The sequence below is a fragment of the Salvelinus namaycush genome, chromosome 20 (genome assembly GCF_016432855.1).
Source record: "Salvelinus namaycush isolate Seneca chromosome 20, SaNama_1.0, whole genome shotgun sequence".
NCBI lineage: Eukaryota > Metazoa > Chordata > Actinopteri > Salmoniformes > Salmonidae > Salvelinus > Salvelinus namaycush.
In genome coordinates, this window is record NC_052326.1 from 40,014,854 (window position 1) to 40,035,822 (window position 20,969).

Here is a 20,969-nt window from a genome sequence, read left to right on the forward strand (position 1 = left end):
ATTAATACCATCTGTTATTGTAAGTATATAAACATTTATCACAAATGACACTAGGTAGCAACTTACATGTGTGAATATTACATTTTATTTGCATTAGTGAGGGAGAGATTGTAGAGTGATCTTGTTGTTCTTTTGTCACAACCTATGAACATACTTGTCTGAAAACTAATATACCTGAGTTTGACAGTCTGGCCAAAATAAAACAGTAACGAGCGAAAACACAGTACAAACACACAAAGGAAACAAATTAGGGGCATGTTAAGAGGCTTGACTATCATACAACAGAAAATTAAACAAACTGTTTAAGGCATTGTTTTACTTATCTGAGAATGACTAGTACAATGAGAGCACTGATCTGACATCAGCAACTACATTTTTTACATACACACACATTGTTGTATGAGCTCAGTAACTTGCATACCAACAACATTACACAGAAATAAAAGTCAGTTTCTATTATTCTGATGACTGAATTATAAGCAGACTGCAGGTATGTAGATGCAAAAACATGGTACAGACAAATATGATTAGGGCACAGTCAGAATATCCTTTTTGTTTCACATGAAAGCTCTCCCAAAACACTTAATTGCTGTATGTGGACCTGGCACAGTGCAGAACGTGCTACATAAAGAAAGTTGTGTCAAGTTGTTATTGTGTTAGAAGGTAATTTTAAAATATATATATTTTTTAAAGTAAACTTAGAAAACATGTCCTTAGATTGTAGATATAAACAAGCTCTGGATAGCCCTACATTATCAGTCAAAATCAACTTTCATTTCCTTGTGTTGGGGCGGCAGGTAGCCTAGTTAGAGCGTTGGGCCAGTAACCGAAAGGTTGCTAGATCCCCCAGCTGACAAGGTAAAAATCTGTCGTTCTGCCCCTGAACAAGGCAGTTGTTCCTAGGCTGACATTGTAAATAAAAATGTGTTCTTAACTGACTTGCCTAGTTAAAACGAGGCTCGAGACACCCATCTTTTCAAAAGGTGCAATACTATTTGAATCGTTTACAATAATTTGTTGTAAGCCATTGATCAGGGGCACCCTAAAATAACATGTTTACATATGTAATGTTTTACAGAAATCATAATTTAAATGCAATCAATTATTGCAGAGTTAATAATACCACTTATGCAAGATTGATAGATATGCCAGGTGAGACATTTTGAAATAATAGAAAACAGCACAACTATCAACACTAATAGTTATATATTTATGAAACTGAAGTGAGGTTATGCAAATATTACAAAACGATCCCATCCCTCTATATATAATAAAGACAACACTCCTCCGAAACAAAACTGAAAGCAGACAGACATCCTGTGTAAATCACTTCCTATGCTCTACATTTTCTTGTAGAGAACAAACATACCATCAACACGAAATGTTTGTTTTAAAGTACAATAAAAATTATTAAATGAATAAGGTAGCACCTATTCAAACCCATTGCAGTCTTGCACTAATTTACCCTCTCTGGCACAGAGGAGACCACTCAGTACATTTCCTATGTGACCATTCACTGCAGAAAAAAGGGACTAATCATTATTTTTGTCTAGGAATCTGACTACTGTAACAAGATGAAATCAACACAAATTGCACAAAGCAGTGATGGAAAATAACTTAACACATATTTCATCTATCCCCTCATTCACTCTGAACCTCTACCGGTAATAGATCCACCCCAACACATTTAAAAAGGGTAAAGAAAGATAGTGACGACTAGCAATCTAACATGAAGAAAGAGAGGGAGAGAGGTGGGGGGGGGGGGGGGAGAATGTAATGGTTCCATGTCCTCACTGAAGGGTGGAGGGGGTCAGTGGCTTGATTCTGAAGACAAAGATGTGAAGATGGGAGGCGATCTGGTTGCAAACACTGACACAGTAACGCACCAAGTCAACGAAAGACAGGATCTGCAGACGGAAAGCGGAAGAGAAAATTAAGTCAGAAAACATGATAGACATAACTGTAGATAATGGACCCTGTGAGTAGATGGATGGATGATGCCGAAGTATCAAAGGGCTTTGCTATTACAAATAAACGTGGCATTAGACTGAAAACATGTGCCTCTGAAAAATGCACAGCAAGTCAGTGTTGCATGTGAAATGACCGATGGTTCATTTCAAAGAAATGTTCTCATGTGAACACATGCTGTAGATTGCATGTTCTCTTACTTTGTTGTGGAATGACCACCCTGACCTTGCTCAGGTACTATGGACCTCTATACCATGGAAGTGTGTGTGTACTCACCAGTGCAATCCACAGCACCAGGTATTCATCAATAAAACTGTTGAAATACTGGTCCAGGAACAGCAGGCCTGGCCCCAGGAATGCTATATCATGTAGATGCATCTCACTCTTTGTCATATGTGCTACCTGAAACAAACAAGACACAGGCAAGAGTCGTGGTTTAATCAGTAAGCACATTAACATGGATGACATTCATTTACATCATACACGTTCTTGCATCAAGTACATTTACATCAACAGTACAATGTTCAGGGTGGGCGGGAATTGCATTCCACCAATAAGCAGCACACCACACTTACAACTAATTTGTTGGTGATCTTGGCCGACACGAAGCCAAAGGCCAGGATATAAACACAGGGGTGCTTCTCAAAGAGCTGGATAGCGGACTTCTTATAGATCATCATGGCCAGTATTATTACTGAGCCTATATGTAACACAGGAGATAGGACACTGGTTCCCTGGAGAAGAGAGAGAGAAAGAAGAGTCCAAATGAGTGGACATTATTAATAGGCCTAGATGATATGTGAGTGCAGCTTGGTGAAAGAAAACACACAGTAAGGAATGCTGGTGGACACAACTAGGTGTTAAGTCATAATATACAGTAAGTCCCCCGAAGGAAAACATGGGTGGCCCTGCCTAAAATAAATATTGTCAAGTGACAAACACTCATATTGCTCGGCCAACTGAACTGAGCTGGGACCAGGTCCAACAGTCTTAATACACATCCTTAATTTCCTCCGAAGCTAATAGACAGCTCAGGCAAATGGATGAAATAGACAAACAAGCACAGTCATCAAGCCAGCATCATCACCTAAAAAGTATATTGTCATATCCTTCATAGTAATTGTAAACTACAATGTGTCAAAGTTGATAAACATTTACAGTTGAAGTCGGATGTTTACATACACTTAGGTTGGGGTCATTAAAACTCGTTTTTCAACCACTCCATAAATTTCTTGTTAACAAACTGTAGTTATGGCAAGTCAGTTAGGACATCTACTTTGTGCATGACAACTAGTTTTCCAACAATTGTTAAAAAAAAATATTATTTCACTTATAACTCACTGTATCACAATTCTAGTGGGTCAGAAGTTTACATAAACTAAGTTGACTGTGCCTTTAAACAGCTTAGAAAATTCCAGAAAATGATGTCATGGCTTTAGAAGCGTCTAATAGGCTAATTGACATAATTTGAGTCAATTGGAGGTGTACCTGTAGATGTATTTAAAGGCCTACCTTCAAACTCAGTGGCTCTTTGCTTGACATCATGGGATAATCAAAAGAAATCAGCCAAGACCTCAGAAAAAAATAATTGTAGACTTCCACAAGTCTGGTTCATCCTTGGGAGCAATTTCCAAACGCCTGAAGGTACCACGTTCATCTGTACAAACAATAGTACGCAAGTATAAACACCATGGGACCACGCAGCCATCATACCGCTCAGGAAGGAGACGCGTTCTGTCTCCTAGAGATTAACGTACTTTGGCGCGAAAAGTGCAAATCAATCCCCGAACAACAGCAAAGGACATTGTGAAGATGCTGGAGGAAACAGGTACAAAAGTATCTATATCCACAATAAAACAAGTCCTATATCGACAAACCTGAAAGGCCGCTCAGCAAGGAAGTAGCCACTGCTCCAAAACTGCCATAAAAAAGCCAGACTACGGTTTGCAACTGCACATAGGGACAAAGATCGTACTTTTTGGAGTAATGTCCTCTGGACTGATGAAACAAAAATATAACTATTTGGCCATAATGACCATCGTTATGTTTGGAGGAAAAAGGGGGAGGCTTGAAAGCCTAAGAACACCATCCCAACTGTGAAGCACGGGGGTGGCAGCATCATGTTGTGGGGATGCTTTGCTGCAAGAGGGACTGGTGCACTTCACAAAATAGATGGCATCATGAGGAAGGGAAAAGATGTGGATATACTGAAGCAACATCTCAAGACATCATTCAGGAAGTTAAAGCTTGGTCGCAAATGGGTCTTCCAAATGGACAATGACCCCAAGCATACTTCCAAAGTTGTGGCAAAATGGCTTAAGGACAACAAAGTCAAAGTATTGGAGTGGCCATCACAAAGCCCTGACCTCAATCCTATGGAACATTTCTGGGCAGAACTGAAAAAGCATGTGCGAGCAAGGAGGCCGACAAACCTGACTCAGTTACACCAGTTCAGTTTGGAGGAATGGGCCAAAATTCACCCAACTTATTGTGGGAAGCTTGTGGAACGCTACCCAAAACGTTTTACCCAAGTTAAACAATTTAAAGGCAATGCTACCAAATACTAATTGACTGCATGCAAACTTCTGACCCACTGGGAATGTGATGAAAGAAATAAAAGCTGAAATAAATAATTCGCTCTATTATTCTCACATTTCACATTCTTAAAATAAAGTGGTGATCCTACCTGACCTAATTCAGGGAATTTTTACTAGGATTAAATGTCAGGAATATAGAAAAACTGAGTTTAAAAGGTATTTGGCTAAGGTGTATGTAAACTTCCGACTTCAACTGTATTTGGGAGAATTCACCCTAGGCATTTTTGTAGATGTTTTTTTAAATGTATTGTTTATTTATTTCACCTTTATTTAACCAGGTAGGCTAGTTGAGAACAAGTTCTCATTTACAACTGCGACCTGGCCAAGATAAAGCAAAGCAGTTCGACACATATAACAACAGAGTTACACATGGAGTAAACAAGCGTACAGTCAATAACACAATAGAAGAAAAAAAAGAAAGTGTGCAAATGGCGTGAGGAGGTAAGGCAATAAATAGGCCATAGTAGCGAAGTAATTACAATTTAGCAGATTAACACTGGAGTGATAGATGAGCAGATGGTGACGTGCAAGTAGAAATACTGGTGTGCAAAAGAGCAGAAAAGTAAATAAAAACAATATGGGGATGAGGTATGTAGATTGGGTGGGCTATTTACAGATGGGCTGTGTACAGCTGCAGCGATCGGTTAGGGGGCTCAGATAGCTGATGCTTAAAGTTAGTGAGGGAGATCTAAGTCTCCAACTTCAGCGATTTTTGCAATTCGTTCCAGTCATTGGCAGCAGAGAACTGGAAGGAAAGGCGGCCAAAGGAGGTGTTGGCTTTGGGGATGACCAGTGAGATATACCTGCTGGAGCGCATGCTACGGGTGGGTGTTATCGTGACCAGTGAGCTGAGATAAGGTAAGGTGGGGATTTACCTAGCATAGACTTATAGATGACCTGGAGCCAGTGGGTCTGGCGATGAATAAGTAGCGAGGGCCAGCCGACTACAACATACAGGTCGCAGTGGTGGGTGGTATAAGAGGCTTTGGTGACAAAACGGATGGCACTGTGATAGACTACATCTAGTTTGCTGAGTAGAGTATTGGAAGCTATTTTGTAAATGACATCGCCGATCGGTAGGATAGTCAGTTTGATGAGGGTATGTTTGGCGGCGTGAGTGAAGGATACCTTGTTGCGAAATAGGAAGCCGATTCTATATTTAATTTTGGATTTGAGATGTTTAATATGAGTCCGGAAGGAGAGTTTACAGTCTAGCCAGACACCTAGGTATTTGTAGTTGTCCACATATTCTAAGTCAGAACCGTCCAGAGTAGTGATGCTAGTCGGGCGGGAGGGTGCGAGCAGCAAACGGTTGAAAAGCATGCATTTGGTTTTACTAACGTTTAAGAGCAGTTGGAGGCCACTGCAGGAGTGTTGTATAGCATTGAAGGTCGTTTAGAGGTTTGTTAACAGTGTCCAAAGAAGGTCCAGATGTATACAGAATGGTGTCTGCGTAGAGGTGGATCAGGGAATCACCCGGAGCAAGAGCGACATCGTTGATATATACAGAGAAAAGAGTCGGCCCGAGAATTGAACCCTGTGGTACCCCCATAGAGACTGCCAGAAGTCCGGACAACAGGCCCTCCGATTTGACACACTGAACTCTGTCTGAGAAGTAGTTGGTGAACCAGGCGAGACAGTCATTTGAGAAACCAAGGCTGTTGAGTCTGCCGATAAGAATACGGCGATTGACAGAGTCGAAAGCCTTGGCCAGGTGGATGAAGACGGCTGCACAGTACTGTCTTTTACCGATGGCGGTTATGATATCGTTTAGTACCTTGAGCGTGGCTGAGGTGCACCTGTGACCAGCTCGAAAACCACATTGCACAGCGGAGAAGGTACGGTGGTATTCGAAATGGTCAGTGATCTGTTTGTTAACTTGGCTTTCGAAGACTTTAGAAAGGCAGTGCAGGATGGATATATGTCTATAACAGTTTGGGTCTAGAGTGTCACCCCCTTCGAAGAGGGGGGATGACCGCGGCAGCTTTCCAATCTTTAGGGATCTCAGACAATACGAAAGAGAGGTTGAACAGACTGGTAATAGGGGTTGCAACAATGGCGGCAGATCATTTTAGAAAGAGAGGGTCCAGATTGTCTAGCCCAGCTGATTTGTACAGGTCCAGGTTTTGCAGCTCTTTCAGAACATCTGCTATCTGGATTTGGGTGAAGGAGAAGCTGGGGAGGCTTGGGCAAGTAGCTGCGGGGGGTGCGGAGCTGTTGACCGGGGTTGGGGTAGCCAGGAGGAAAGCACGGCCAGCCGTAGAGAAATGCTTATTGAAATTCTCGATTATCATGGATTTATCGGCGGTGACAGTGTTACCTAGCCTCAGGGCAGTTGGGAGGAGGTGCTCTTATTCTCCATGGACTTTAGTGTCCCAAAACTTTTTGGAGTTAGAGCTACAGGATGCAAATTTCTGTTTGAAAAAGCTAGCCTTTGCTTTCCTGACTGACTGCGTGTATTGGTACCTGACTTACCTGAAAAGTTGCATATCGCGGGGACTATTCTATGCTAGTGCAGTCCGCCACAGGATGTTTTTGTGCTGGCCGAGGGCAGTCAGGTCTGGAGTGAAGCAAGGGCTATATCTGTTCTTAGTTCTACATTTTTTCAAAGGGGCATTCTTATTTAAGATGGGGTATGGTGGTGGGATGCGGATACAGTGGAGCTAAACCCAGGCATGAGTGATGATAAGAGAGGTTGCATCTCTGGATGGGCTAGTTATGCTGGGTGAGGTCACCGCATGTGTGGGAGGTGGGACAAAGGAGGTATCTGAGGCATGTTGAGTGGGACCAGGGGCTCCGCAGTAAACTAAAACAATGATAACTATCCTAAACAACAGTATACAAGAGAGAGAGACATAAAGTGAGGCATAAAGCAATCACAGGTGTTGATTGGGAGAGCTAGCTAAGACAACGGGTAAGACAACAACAGCTAATCAGCTAAGACAACAACAGGTAAAATGGCGATGAATGGGCAGAGAGGGTCGGTTAACTACACACAGGGCCTGAGTTCGAGGCTAGGGCCGACAGATAAACAAAAAATAAACAAAATGGAGTACCGTGATAAATGAACAGTCCAGCAGGCATCAGCTATGTAGCCAAGTGATCATAGGGTCCAGTGAACAGCAATAGATGGAACAGGGAAGCCGCGGGGTAGTCGTTACTAAGCTAGCACGCGGGAGACACAGCGTTTAAAGTTAGCAGGCCGGGGTAAGTAGAAGCGTCAGCGCCGACGCCCGGCAAAGGCCGGTTGAGGGCACAGCGGATGGAGATACGTCGGCGGAACAGTCGTGGTGGTACGGCGGGGCGCCGTGTCGACAAAGGGTCCGGACCAGATGGCGAAAGAGGTATTGTAGTTGCAGTAATTTTGTTTGCTAGCCGGGAGATGCGCCTGGCTCGCGGCTAACTGGTGCTAGCTTCAGGGCAGGGGCGTTAGCCACTATAGCCACTCGGTAGCAGCTAGCTAGCAGCGATGATCCGAGGCAAAGGTCCAGAGCTTACGGCAAGGATCCGGTGGAGTAGTGGATTCTAGCCATGTTGGGGTAGAGTCCGGGAGGCATCGGCTGAGTAGCCGAGTGATCACAGAGTAGGCCGGGAGGTGGGCCTGGCTCAGGGCTAGCTTCGGGGCCGGGTCACTCGGTGGCAGCTAGCTAGCTGTGATGATCAGGAGTAAAGGTCCAGGGTTTACGGCAGGAATCAGGCGCTGTCGTGGAGAAAACAGTCCGATACGGGCAGGCTGGCAAGTATTATCCAAGCTAAAAAAAAACATCTGGTGTCTGTGCAGAAGGTAAAGGCCGCTAGCAGTGGCTAAATAGCTAGTAGCTAATTAGCTGGCTAGCTTCTGATGGAGGTTCTGGCTAGGTCTAAAAAAAATTGCGGATCCGTGTCACATTGGGTGAGGCGGGTTACCGGAAGGTATATTTAATTTAAAAGTGGAAAAGAGATTACAAATAAATGGAAATATATACAAAAAAGACGAAAAATACAAAAAGTAAACGAGAGGACGACAAACCACGTCTGCACTGCTACGCCATCTTGGATTTTTTTTTTTTTATGTTCATGTTAAAAGGACAGGATTGGTGTGAGCAATACATCAAAAGAAAACACAGAGACCGTCAAAGGGAAAGGTGGGGACTACCATTTTGCTTAAGCCTATTCAGTTCTTTATGAAGGTCAGGGACTAGGCTACAGGTCAATTGTAGACTTACTGCTATTGTGGATCCATTTTTGCCCACACCTCCGGTAAATATAACCCGAAAGTAATTAGTACAGGAAAAGATAGCCCCTAAGAAAGTGCAGATGGCTGGAACTATTTTCATCTGGATGTTTATGACTGGGATCTGTGGAGGTGAGGGAGCAAGATATCATTTATTACAAACAGCCAGTCAACACCATCAGTGTTTAGTACATTTCACAACTCTAAACATTGTTAGTAAGATGGTTCATTTCATTCAAAAAACAGTTTCATTACTGAGTGAAATTGCATTTAATATAGTAAGGAATTACACAGAATTAGAACATACCGATGCTGGCAGCGCGACCATTATATTACCAGTGTTAAAGCTTCATCAGTTAGTTATGCCATTCATTTCAGTTACCAAAAGGCAATCAGTGGAAATTTGAGCCAATCAGAATTACCAGTGACTGCCAAAAAGCGGATCCTCCCACGGCGGCCAGCAAATACATCATTATAATGAAGAGTTGCACCTCAGTCACATCAATGCTGAGAGGAGCAGGCAGAGAGCAGAGGTTAGTCAGAACAGTCATCAACTCTGTCCATAAGCACAGCGGCACAAGCATGCAATAGTGTCTTCACCCAAACACTAACCACAGCTCTTCCAGTCAGAGATGTCAATCATGATGCACTTGTGGCAAACATATGCACTGAGTTTACAAAACATTAAGGACACCTGCTCTTTCCATGACATAGTATGATTCCCTGATAAAGGTAAAAAAAAAATATATATAATAATAGACTGACCAGGTGAATCCAGGTGGAAGCTATGATCTCTTATTGATGTCACTTGTTAAATCCACTCCAATCAGTGTAGATGAAGGGGAGGAGACATGTTAAAGAAGGATGTTAAAGCCTTGAGACAATTTAGACATGGATTGTGCCTTTGAACAGGTATGGTAGTAGGTGCCAGGCGCACCAGGTTGTGTCAAGAACTGCAACACTGCTGGCTTTTTCCACACTCAACAGTTTCCCTGTGTGTATCAAGAATGGTCCACAACTCAAAGGACATCCAGCAAACTTGATACAACTTTGGGAAGCATTGGAGTCAACATGGGTCAGCATCCCTGTGGAACGCATTCGATACCTTGTAGAGTCCATGCCCTGACGAATTGAGGCTGTTCTGAGGGCAAAGTGGGGTGCAACTCAATATTAGGAAGCTGTTCATAATGTTTTGTACACTTAGTGTATGTTTTGATATTCTTTCAGTAGCATGGATCTAGTCCGTTTCTAATCATGAAATTATTTGTTTTCAGACCAGGCAAGTGCAAAGATTTCCTCCCTCCCATTAGCTTGTGGCTAGAGGTCAGTGTGTGGGGAAGCAGGGATCTAATTGGCTGAGGCTCACTGCATATCTGTCAGGCCAAGATGCTGTCCGTCAGATTTACCGTCACGTTCCACAGGAAGGGGCCTACAGTGGCTGTCAGCATCTGTAACAGCGCTAGACAGATCTGTAACTCTGTAATATCAAATCTACACACAGAGAACATTTTTCAAAATGCACTCCACTTTGAGAATAAAGGATATAAATACTTGATCATAACGATGCTTACACACACATAGGGCTGTTACTGTGACCGTATTACCGCCGGTCACGAGTCATGAAGGCAGTCAAATTCCACGTGACCGCGTAGTCACGGTATTACGCTTCTCCAAGCTCTGATGCTGCTGATGGTCATTAGTAGCCTACCAAACTTGCTAACTGCCTGGTACTCAGCACTCTATTGTCCCTCTAATCACTGACATCAATGCAAATGTATTCGAAAATCACTTCATGAGAGCCCATGAGCTCATGTTGCGCAAAAATTGACGTAGTACACAATTTGAGGACACGTTTTGGGTCATGAGCACAACTTTCAAAACTACTGACTGAAGTTATACAAAAGCTTAGTAAGTAGCCAACTAGTAAGTAGCCTAATTATCCAGCTGAGGCCACGGGGGACCACTGACCCACAATCTGGGAATGCCTTTGAGAACCCCTGACGCTCTTCGCTACACTAGAACTGCAGTGTAGATCCTATCTTTCACTTTTCATTCTAACCCATCACTTACCTCTCCCTTAATTCCCCATATCCACTCCCTCACCTACTACCAGCATCACTCTACTTCTCTAAAGCCACTCTTCTCCCTCCTCCCCATACAGACACACTCACATGCCGAAGCGCAGGGTGCCGGAGACGTATGTCTGCCAGTGGGCACAGTAGAACATGAACATGCCAGCGAAACAGCAGAAGAACATCCAGTCAGGGTTGGTGCCCAGCTGCACTGCTATACTGGTGCCCAGGACCACAAACACTGAAAGAGAGAGAGGAAATGGAAACAGAGTCAATGAAATCCTAATAAGGCAAACAAAGTTATATGGAACACACAGCGGGGTGGCTGTACCTGTGGAGAGGGAGTCACAGCCGTGGTCAAACAGTTCACCCAGCGGAGAGCTGCTATTAGTTCGTCTGGCCTGCTTCCCATCAATGGCATCCAGTGATTGGTACACAAACAGGCCCACCGCACACAGCAGGTATGCCCACAGCGGTGCCTGACGAAAAAAGACGACACCAAAGAACACTTAATGAACACTATAAAAAATGACTTCCTCCCAATGGATTTTTTTGGGGGGGTTATGATAGTGTAATCTCACAAAACATGTATAAATTGTGTTCTAAGAGAATCGGTGGGTATTATCATCAATAGAGAATCATCTGACATAAAACGTGATCTTCTGGCAGCTGTAGACTACACAAAGGAGATATGTTGGAACTTGAGTAAAAGAGGTTGATGTGTGGTTTGTTTCCCTCTAAATAGATTTGGAACACAGCAGAGCTTTGTCCTTCATTAGTTAACCAGCATGGAGAGAGTTTCATAGCGTCATCAATGTGTCATGCCTTCATTTCCTGTCCCGTTTTCACTGGGTCTATGATGAGCTGACAGCAGTTTACAGAGACCAAAACCAACCGGAATATGACACATCCTGGCCTACAACTTAGAGGCTTCCCACTTGGCATTCACTTAAATAACCACCCTGTTATTGCAGAGCAGCTCATAGCCTCATACATTAAGCTTTTTATTCTTTCAGGTCCTCAGGCAGAAACAGGGATTTGGGGAGCAGGAGAGAAGTAAGGGGGTTATGAAAGAGGACAGTGCCAAGGGGTTGGCATGGAGATATTGAAAAGTAGAGCAGGGTGGAAATATCTGCTGACTGCCTCTGTGTTATCAGTGAACATATGATTATGAATTCAATGGCAAGATGACAGGGCTGTGAAACTAAGAGGCCCTAGAGCTAGTGTACTTTCTGTTCAAACATGACACGGTGACAAACTCAGCCCGGAAAACACCCTGTATCAGCTGCACTGTTTACTCATAACACACACACACACACACACACACACACACACACACACACACACACGGCAGGTTGTCTTAAATACTCCTGACCTGGGTCATCATAAACAGGACACTGACTAGTACAGCATGTTAAGTAAATACCAACTTCTCTGGGCTATGAAACAGTGCTGCCACTAATGTTTTAGCTCTTTAACTATCACACCTCTAACCTGTTAACAGAATTATCACCTATTATGTCAGGTGTTGAATCATTCTTACAACAATGAACATGGACATTATAAGAGGTGTTGTGACATAGGTACACAGTCACTGAGATTCTCCCTCCAGAACTAGTACCCTACCGAGCCTGTTCTGTGATAAACTGAATTCTCTCTAGTCTAGCGAGTCCAGTAAATTACATTCTCTGTTTTGCCTTCCTTTGTTGCTCCACATTGTGAGCAAATATGCATGCAGAGTGATTTTTCAACCGTTGTCCTACAAAAGGAAACAGTGGAGGGGGTGGATAACTTCAGAGACAGAGCTCTATTTACAGAAGGGGAAAACAAGTTACACTCGTTATCAAATCCTGTAACTTTTCCGAATTAAAACTACTCTAACCCACCTTTTAGTTGCCGACTGTTGAAGCAGTGACCTGTTAAGCAGCACAGTGGAAGTCAGGTGACACAGCAGTGATCTTCAAACCTGCCTCCTGGAGACCCACAGGGTGTGCAGGCTTTTGTTCCAGCCCAGCACTAACACACCGGATTCAACTAATCATCAAGCCCTTGATTCATTCAATCAAGTGTGATACTGCTGGGCCAGAAGAGTAGCCTGCACCCCCTGTGGGTGCCAGGGCCAGGATGAAAGAACATCTGCATTAAAGACTCCTAAAATGAGAACATGTTTTGCCTTGCGGATAATGCTTGGTCTACTTTTCAAGGTTATTTGTGGATTAAATTCAAATGGTCAAATATGCAGTCTGCTGCTAGCTGGGAAAGCTGGAATTGTAGGGATAATAAACATGTTTTCTTCCATGGTTAGACTGGCTTCTATAACAAATAAGTAGATTATACAGTTGAAGTCCGAAGTTTACATACACTTAGGTTGGAGTCATTAAAACTTGTTTTTCAACCACTCCACAAAGTTCTTGTTAACAAACTATAGCAAGTCGGTTAGGACATCTACTTTGTGCATGACACAAGTAATTTTTCCAACAATTGTTTACAGACAGATTATTTCACTGTATCACAATTCCAGTGGGTCAGAAGTTTACATACACTAAGTTGACTGTGCCTTTAAACAGCTTGGAAAATTCCAGAAAATTATGTCATGGCTTTAGAAGCTTCTGATAGGCTAATTGACATCATTTGAGTCAATTGGAGGTGTAAGTGTGAATGTATTTCAAGGCCTACCTTAAAACTCAGTTCTTCTTTGCTTGACATCATGGGAAAATCAAAAGAAATCAGCCAAGACCTCAGAAAAAGAATTGTAGACCTCCACAAGTCTGGTTCATCCTTGGGAGCAATTTCCAAACGCCTGAAGGTACCACATTCATCTGTACAAACAGTACGCAAGTATAAACACCATGGGACCACGCAGCCGTCATACCGCTCAGGAAAGGAGACGCGTTCTGTCTCCTAGAGATGAACGTACTTTGGTGCGAAAAGTGCAAATCAATCCCAGAACAGCAGCAAAGGACCTTGTGAAGATGCTGGAGGAAGTACAAAATTATCTATATCCACAGTAAAACGAGTCCTATATCGACAAACCTGAAAGGCCGCTCAGCAAGGAAGAAGCCACTGCTCCAAAATCGACATAAAAAAGCCAGACTACGGTTTGCAAATGCACATGGGGACAAATCGTACTTTTTGGAGAAATGTCCTCTGGTCTGATGAATCAAAAATAGAACTGTTTGGCCATAATGACCATTGTTATGTTTGCAAGCCGAAGAACACCATCCCAACTGAAGCACGGGGGTGGCAGCATCATGTTGTGGGGGTGCTTAGCTGCAGGAGGGACTGGTGCACTTCACAAAATAGATGGCATCATGAGGCAGGGAAATTATGTGGATATATTGAAGCAACATCAAGACATCAGTCAAGAAGTTAAAGCTTGGTCGCAAATGGGTCTTCCAACTGGACAATGACCCCAAGCATATTTCCAAAGTTGTGGAAAATGTCTTAAAGACAACAAAGTCAAGTTATTGGAGTGGCCATCAAAGCCCTGACTGACCTCAATCCTATAGAAAATATCTGGGCAGAACTGAAAAAGCGTGTGCGAGCAAGGAGGCCGACAAACCTGACTCAGTTACACCAGCTCTGTCAGGAGGAATGGGCCAAAATTCACCCAACTTATTGTGGGAAGCTTGTGGAAGGCTACCCGAAACGTTTGGCCCAAGTTAAACAATTAAAAGCAATGCTACCAAATACTAATTGAGTGTATGTAAACTTCTGACCCACTGGGAATGTGAAGAAAGAAATACAAGCTGAAATAAATCATTCGCTCTACTATTATTCTCACATTTCACATTCTTAAAATAAAGTGGTGATCCTAACTGACCTAAAACAGAGAATTTTTACTTGGATTAAATGTCAGGAATTGTGAAAAACTGAGTTTAAATGTATTTGGCTAAGGTGTATGTAAACTTCCGACTTCAACTGTATAAGTTAATGTTTACAGTGACTAAGTCTTTGTTTTTGTGAGCCCCATACACTTGGCTCATGTGCATTTACACGGTAATAGAATGAATGTGATATTTGTGCCGTCATTCTGTTACCAAACTTTGCATCTGCACTATTCTTCCAGTAAATGCGTTTTGTAAAGTGTTCAGTGGAAATTGTTTACTAGTAGTCCTTGTGCATAGAGTTGCATGGTATGTTTAACTTTGCAATCATTGGTTTTTGTTTAGCTTCCATTTTAAAGTGAAAAAGATGAGTCTCAGCATCATTCTGTTACCATGGAATTACCCTCATACACTGGTGTTGTGGACTAGGAAAACAGCCAGAGCTGAACAAACAACGCACATGGTGGTCTATAGATGCGGTAAAGAGGTCAATTAAACTCGACCAAAACAATGGAATTGCCATGGAAACGCATGGGTGAAAGTGCCCGAATCTCCTCATTGCCCCCAGCAACATTACCCTACATTCAGGCTATTGTTTATGTGTATTTCACAGTATATTGAGGTAAAAATCTGAGTATAATGCCTATATAGATGTCAACCCCAACAGATGTTCATGTCATGGTCATTAAATCAACAGTATTAATAAAAAAATGATTGGACTATCACCACTGATTTCTGTATGCTAGCTATGCTAACCAGCTTATACAAACATGAGTTCGCATTTAGCAGTCACTTCTTCTAAACCTGAAAAGGGACAGCTTCTACATGTTATGCAGTGAAAACATCAACATCGGAGTTAAGTAACCACATTGTGGTACTGTTACAATACATAAATCATGACGGATTGGAAGAATATCCACTTTGTTAGATCATATTTGTTGAATGTACGACAATCTGGTCAATAGAAAGTCCGCGTTCCATTGACTCCTTTACCGCATATATAGACAAACAAAATGCATTAGGCTGTTTTGTATGCCTCTTAGTTTGAACGTAATCTAATTTTATGTACATTAAAGTCTGATATCACAAATTAAATTCCCTTGTGGAAAGACAAAGTTATCCTAGGTTTTCAGTTCTGGAGGGAAACGACTAAGCTTAACAGTTTGTATGTTTTGCTGTCTCCTCTCTATTCCCGGTCCTTAGTGTGCACTCATCTCTGCAGTGCTGTGGTGTGTTGGCCGGGGAAGGGGTCGGGGTATCAGGTGCAGACTAACTGTAACCTGAGAGCTATGGGCACGGGATGTTCATCCAGAACAGAAAGCTTGAGCTATGCCAAACTCTCAACAGCACAGAGATGGTAAACAAACAAAAAGCCAGACAAACTTACCATAAAAACCATTGCTGACAGAAAACACATTCACAAAACCTTGAGACAAAATAACTGACGGGAGGGAATGCTTGCTAGAGTAAAAAAAACAATGCAAATGCTATATGAAATATGAACCCTGGTAATGTTGTATTGAATGTTTGTTTGTAGCTTTAGAGATCAACCTAAAAAGTGTTTTCAAACATTTGAGCAACACGGTAGCTTCAGTGTTCAATAATCTGACAGTCTGCGATAAACTTTTTCAGTCTGCCTGACAGGCAAATACAATACGGTAGCACTTTACTTGAGCCCTCCAACCATACCTGTCCAATGGCACTAAGCCAGGCAGTGTATAACCAGCCTATTCAGTGGCTGTGGGGCAGGACAGTAGAACGTACACCCCTTGGGGTCCCGAGGACTGAGTTTGGGAAATGCTGACTTACACCCTACCTGAATAGGTGCTATATTGTTGCCATTGTTACCTGTTCAGTGGCAGTGGGGCAGTAGTAGACCAGCACCAGGGTGGTGAATACGTTGGTGGCCAGGCCCACGATGGTGATGAGGTTGGGGGCAATCCAGGTGGGCACATGGCCCACCAGCCACTCCCAGTAGCACTGCATCAGAGGCTCCAGCAGGGAGTGACCTGCACTGCTGTACCTGTAGAGGGGGAACCAAGACCTCAGAACGATTAACCAGATTTAACACATTTTCATCCCAAAGTGCTTGATGTAACACTATGTACAAAACACATACTGTGTGATCATCACGTCAAAGCTAAATAAGGATATGATTGATCTTAGGTTTTACAAATGATAGTACCTGTGTTCCTCCAGTCTCTTCAGCTGTTGGCGGTCGAGCGGGGGAGTGGGCAGCTCAATCAGCCTGCGCAGGGCTCCAGGGGCCAGCCAGCAGGCCGCCTCCATGCCAACACCCTGCCCAGGATCCCTCTCCTTGACTGGGCCTCGGCGTGTCCGAACACCCCCCTGCTGCTGCTGGTACCCAGTGGTGCTCATGGCCCTGCTAGCACAGTGCCCTCTACTTCAGGCTGCCTCAGCCTCCCCCGCCACTTGCTGGGACTCCACAATGGAGCTGCACACTGACAGGTGGAAGAGGAGAGAACAGGTCATGTAATGAAAGGTTGGCTCATATGAAGGCTAGGTGCTCAAATGGGACTTGGAGTTCAGTTGGCTCTAGTAGTTGTCTCTCACCAGCTGCTTCTTTAACTGTTTTACTGAACTCATTTAATCTCAAACAAGTTCTCACTTGAGTGAAAGTGAGGCAGGATGTGGTGGGTGGGATAGCTAGAAAAAGAGTTGAGAATGAAAGAGAATAAAAATGAACCATAGAGTCAAGCCAGGCTATCTATTGACACCCACACTCATGCTCCTGTTCACCCAGTTCTGAGTTATAAAACACTGTTCAGCCACACCCCTAAAGACACAATGGGGAGGGATATGGCAGGTCCCGCCCTCACAATCCACTAAACATGAGGCTTCCCAAACAAATCTTAGCCACTGAGAATTCCATATCGGAGAGTCACAATCTGCACACAGTAACCACAGAAATTCCTATACAACAGTGGTGCCTAAACTTGGTCAGACCCCTTTCTTGTGATCCCACCGACCAAACAAATCTTTGGCCAATGTTGCAGACCTTGTTTGTTTATAGCAAAGCAACAAATGTATCAATGATGCAGTCAGTCTGACCCCTAGGCCATTCCAGGTTTAACTAGTTTCCACTTGTACCATCATAAAAGTATTGCAAAGTAACTGAGTTCGATACTGACATCAATGAATATCAAAGACAAAGGGGAGATCAATGGGAATGGATAGCAAACGTATGCAATACAAATGTGTTGCGACACTGCCTCTGAAACCTGTCTGTCTAAACAGTCTCACTGTAAAAGTCTGGACCGGTGACTTCCCGGCCAACTAGCTAGCTAACAGCAATTGCAAATGACAACACGACACATAGTTAGCTAATGATACCTATCCCTCGATGGAATTACAACGTAACTAACTGCCAATGTTTCCATCACCGAGCTCTAGAAATCCATCAGTTAATTTGACCCCCCCCCCCCCCCCTCTCTCTCTCTCCAGAACCAAAATGACAGCTAGCTAGCTTTCTTGCTAGTTAGTTAGCAGTAAGATATCAGCTTGCCAAGGAGACGCTGACCTGGCAAGTAAAGAGGGCAGGGTGTCCGACGGTCGGGGCACTTCACAGTGCGTCGAATGACTCCTTGGTAGGGTTGTAGCAGTAGTCTCCCGTTCACGGCGTAGTAAAGATGCAACAGCCCTCAGCGAGCGTTACTGCAGGTAGGATCAACAACACCTCGGGTCCCACTCAGGGTTCTTCTTTAAGTTTTATTGTCGAATCGCAACCAACTGACAGGTGCATACACCGCCACCTACTGTACTGGAGTGTGAGGCCAGTCACGACCTATCTATACCACTTTATTCTCTTAAAAACTACCCCGAATTTCTAATAAAATAAAATAATTCCCTACAAACCTCACTACTCTCATCACCCCCCCCCAAAATACCACACACTCCCCATTGCCCTCAACCTCTCTGACCCTGTCAAACAACCTCTTCCTTTCTACGTCATACATTTCACAAAATAATAACACGTTCAACCATTTCCTCTACCATACAGTCATTACACATTCCAGTACCATATTTTTCCCTGTCAATTTTAAAGATTAATTAAATCCCGTATGCCCCAACTCATCCTATTCAACATAACCTCCTCCCTTCTGTTCCCATTATATGACACTACAGATTTCCTTGTACTATAACAAAAGGTCTGCCATTACTACTTTCATCCCATTGTCTCTGCCAGCAATCTAACGCATTTTTCCAAATCAATGTTTTCCACAATATTATTTTTCACTGCTCTTTTTGCTATTATATCTACTATATCATTTCCATAAACACCTGTATGAGCCGGAATCCAACAGAACTGAATTTCAATACCATTTCTTTGTAACCCCAACAACATAATCATTATTTTTAACCATAAATCCTTTTAAACTACACAAAACTGATGCAGAGTCCCAACATAATACTACTCTTCTTGGTTGCACCTCATCTATCCATTGCAATCCAACAATTATCGCTACCATTTCTGTTGATAAATAAATAATTTGTTAGTCTCTTCCATAGATTAACATGAAACTCAGGAATTAACACACCTGCTCTTGTCTTCCCATTCACTGCAAGACAACAATAAAACTGATTACTAATATATTGATCCACTATTGTTCCTACACAATCTTCTTCACACCACTGTTTATTTTCTTCTATCAGGCTAAAATCAACATGTGGTCTGGTATAAAACCAAGGTGGCACATTTCCTATTGGCCCAGATGGCCAGATGGTCAACCCTTTTTCTCTGGGCCAAAACCCCTCTTTTGATATCGTTAATTTCCCAGTAATCTTCCAATACTGTCAGTGTAGGATGATCTACCATACTACCCTTCAGTCTTGCCCAGTATGACAGGGCTAGTTTAACTCTCCTAAGGGACAGGGCATTTCCCCAGTATCTACTTGTAAAGCTTCAACCGGTGTAGTTTTAATGCACCATCGCACATCCTGATTGCCCTCGCTTGCATCCTATCCAAGGCGCAACAGCGATGTAAAACCCAGGAGAACCACATAAACTCAGCAAAAAAAGAAACGTCCTCTCACTGTCAACTGCGTTTATTTTCAGCAAACTTAACATGTGTAAATATTTGTATGAACATAAGATTCGACAACTGAGACATAAACTAAACAAGTTCCACAGACATATGACTAACAGAAATTGAATAATGTGTCCCTGAACAAGGGGGGGTCAAAATCAAAAGTAACAGTCAGTATCTGGTGTGGCCACCAGCTGCATTAAGTACTGCAGTGCATCTCCTCCTCATGGACTGCACCAGATTTTCCAGTTCTTGCTGTGAGATGTTACCCCACTCTTCCACCAAGGCACCTGCAAGTTCCCAGACATTTCTGGGGGGAATGGCTCTAGCCCTCACCCTCCGATCTAACAGGTCCCAGACGTGCTCAATGGGATTGAGATCCTGGCTCTTCGCTGGCCATGGCAAAACACTAACATTCCTGTCTTGCAGGAAATCACGCACAGAACGAGCAGTATGGCTGGTGGCATTGTCATGCTGGAGGGTCATGTCAGGATGAGCCTGCAGGAAGGGTACCACATGAGGGAGGAGGATGTCTCCCTGTAACGCACAGCGTTGAGATTGCCTGCAATGACAACAAGCTCAGTCCGATGATGCTGTGACACACCGCCCCAGACCATGACGGACCCTCCACCTCCAAATCGATCCCGCTCCAGAGTACAGGCCTCGGTGTAACGCTCATTCCTTCGATGATAAACGCAAATCCAACCATCATCCCTGGTGAGACAAAACCGCGACTCGTCAGTGAAGAGCACATTTTGCCAGTCCTGTCTGGTCCAGCGACGGTGGGTTTGTGCCCCAAGGCGACGTTGTTGCCGGTGGTGTCTGGTGAGGACCTGCCTTACAACAGGCCTACAAGCCCAGGCAGGCAAGGCAGTTGTTGTTACCATCCTGTACCTGTCCCGCATGTGTGATGTTCAGATGTACCGAACCTGTGCAGGTGTTGTTACACATGGTCTGCCACTGCGAGGATGATCAGCTGTCCATCCTGTCTCCCTGTAGTGCTGTCTTAGGCATCTCACAGTACGGACATTGCAATTTATTGCCCTGGCCACATCTGCAGTCCTCATGCCTCCTTGCAGCATGCCTAAGGCACGTTCACGCAGATGAGCAGGGACCCTGGGCATCTTTCTTTTGGTGTTTTTCAGAGTCAGTAGAAAGGCCTCTTTAGTGTTCTAAGTTTTCATAACTGTGACCTTAATTGCCTACCGTCTGTAAACTGTTAGTGTCTTAACGACCGTTCCACA

The 20,969-nt window shown here is 43.5% G+C and overlaps 1 protein-coding gene across 3 annotated transcripts; it reads right to left on the bottom strand.

The window, feature by feature from the left end:
* Positions 1–62: 62 nt before the first annotated feature.
* LOC120065339 (choline/ethanolaminephosphotransferase 1-like) lies at positions 63–18,392 on the bottom strand. Of its 3 annotated transcripts, none has more exons than XM_039016257.1 (10): positions 18,219–18,392; positions 16,863–17,139; positions 16,526–16,700; positions 11,182–11,329; positions 10,950–11,091; positions 10,185–10,269; positions 8,771–8,902; positions 2,544–2,702; positions 2,245–2,370; positions 63–1,907 (listed from the first exon to the last, which is right to left on the bottom strand). In XM_039016257.1, the coding sequence occupies exons 2-10, from the start codon at positions 17,054–17,056 to the stop codon at positions 1,791–1,793; spliced, it is 1,278 nt and encodes a 425-aa protein (XP_038872185.1). In that variant the 5' UTR covers positions 17,057–17,139; positions 18,219–18,392; the 3' UTR covers positions 63–1,790. The 3 variants fall into 3 exon arrangements, with proteins under 3 accessions (XP_038872185.1, XP_038872184.1, XP_038872183.1); XM_039016255.1 differs by lacking the exon at positions 10,185–10,269 and adding an exon at positions 9,201–9,285 and having other exon boundaries at positions 1,791–1,907; XM_039016256.1 differs by lacking the exons at positions 10,185–10,269; positions 18,219–18,392 and adding an exon at positions 9,201–9,285 and having other exon boundaries at positions 16,863–17,056.
* Between the last annotated feature and the right edge of the window lie 2,577 nt (positions 18,393–20,969).

Excerpts from the sequence above, each read along its gene's own strand:
- LOC120065339 (XM_039016257.1), bottom strand. The coding sequence starts at position 17,056 with ATGAGCACCACTGGGTACCAGCAGCAGCAGGGGGGTGTTCGGACACGC. Across the intron at positions 2,703-8,770 it reads AAAATGGATCCACAATAGCA|GGAACCAGTGTCCTATCTCC; the intron begins GTAAGTCTACAA and ends TCTCTTCTCCAG. Across the intron at positions 2,371-2,543 it reads AGATCACCAACAAATTAGTT|GTAGCACATATGACAAAGAG; the intron begins GTAAGTGTGGTG and ends TGTTTGTTTCAG.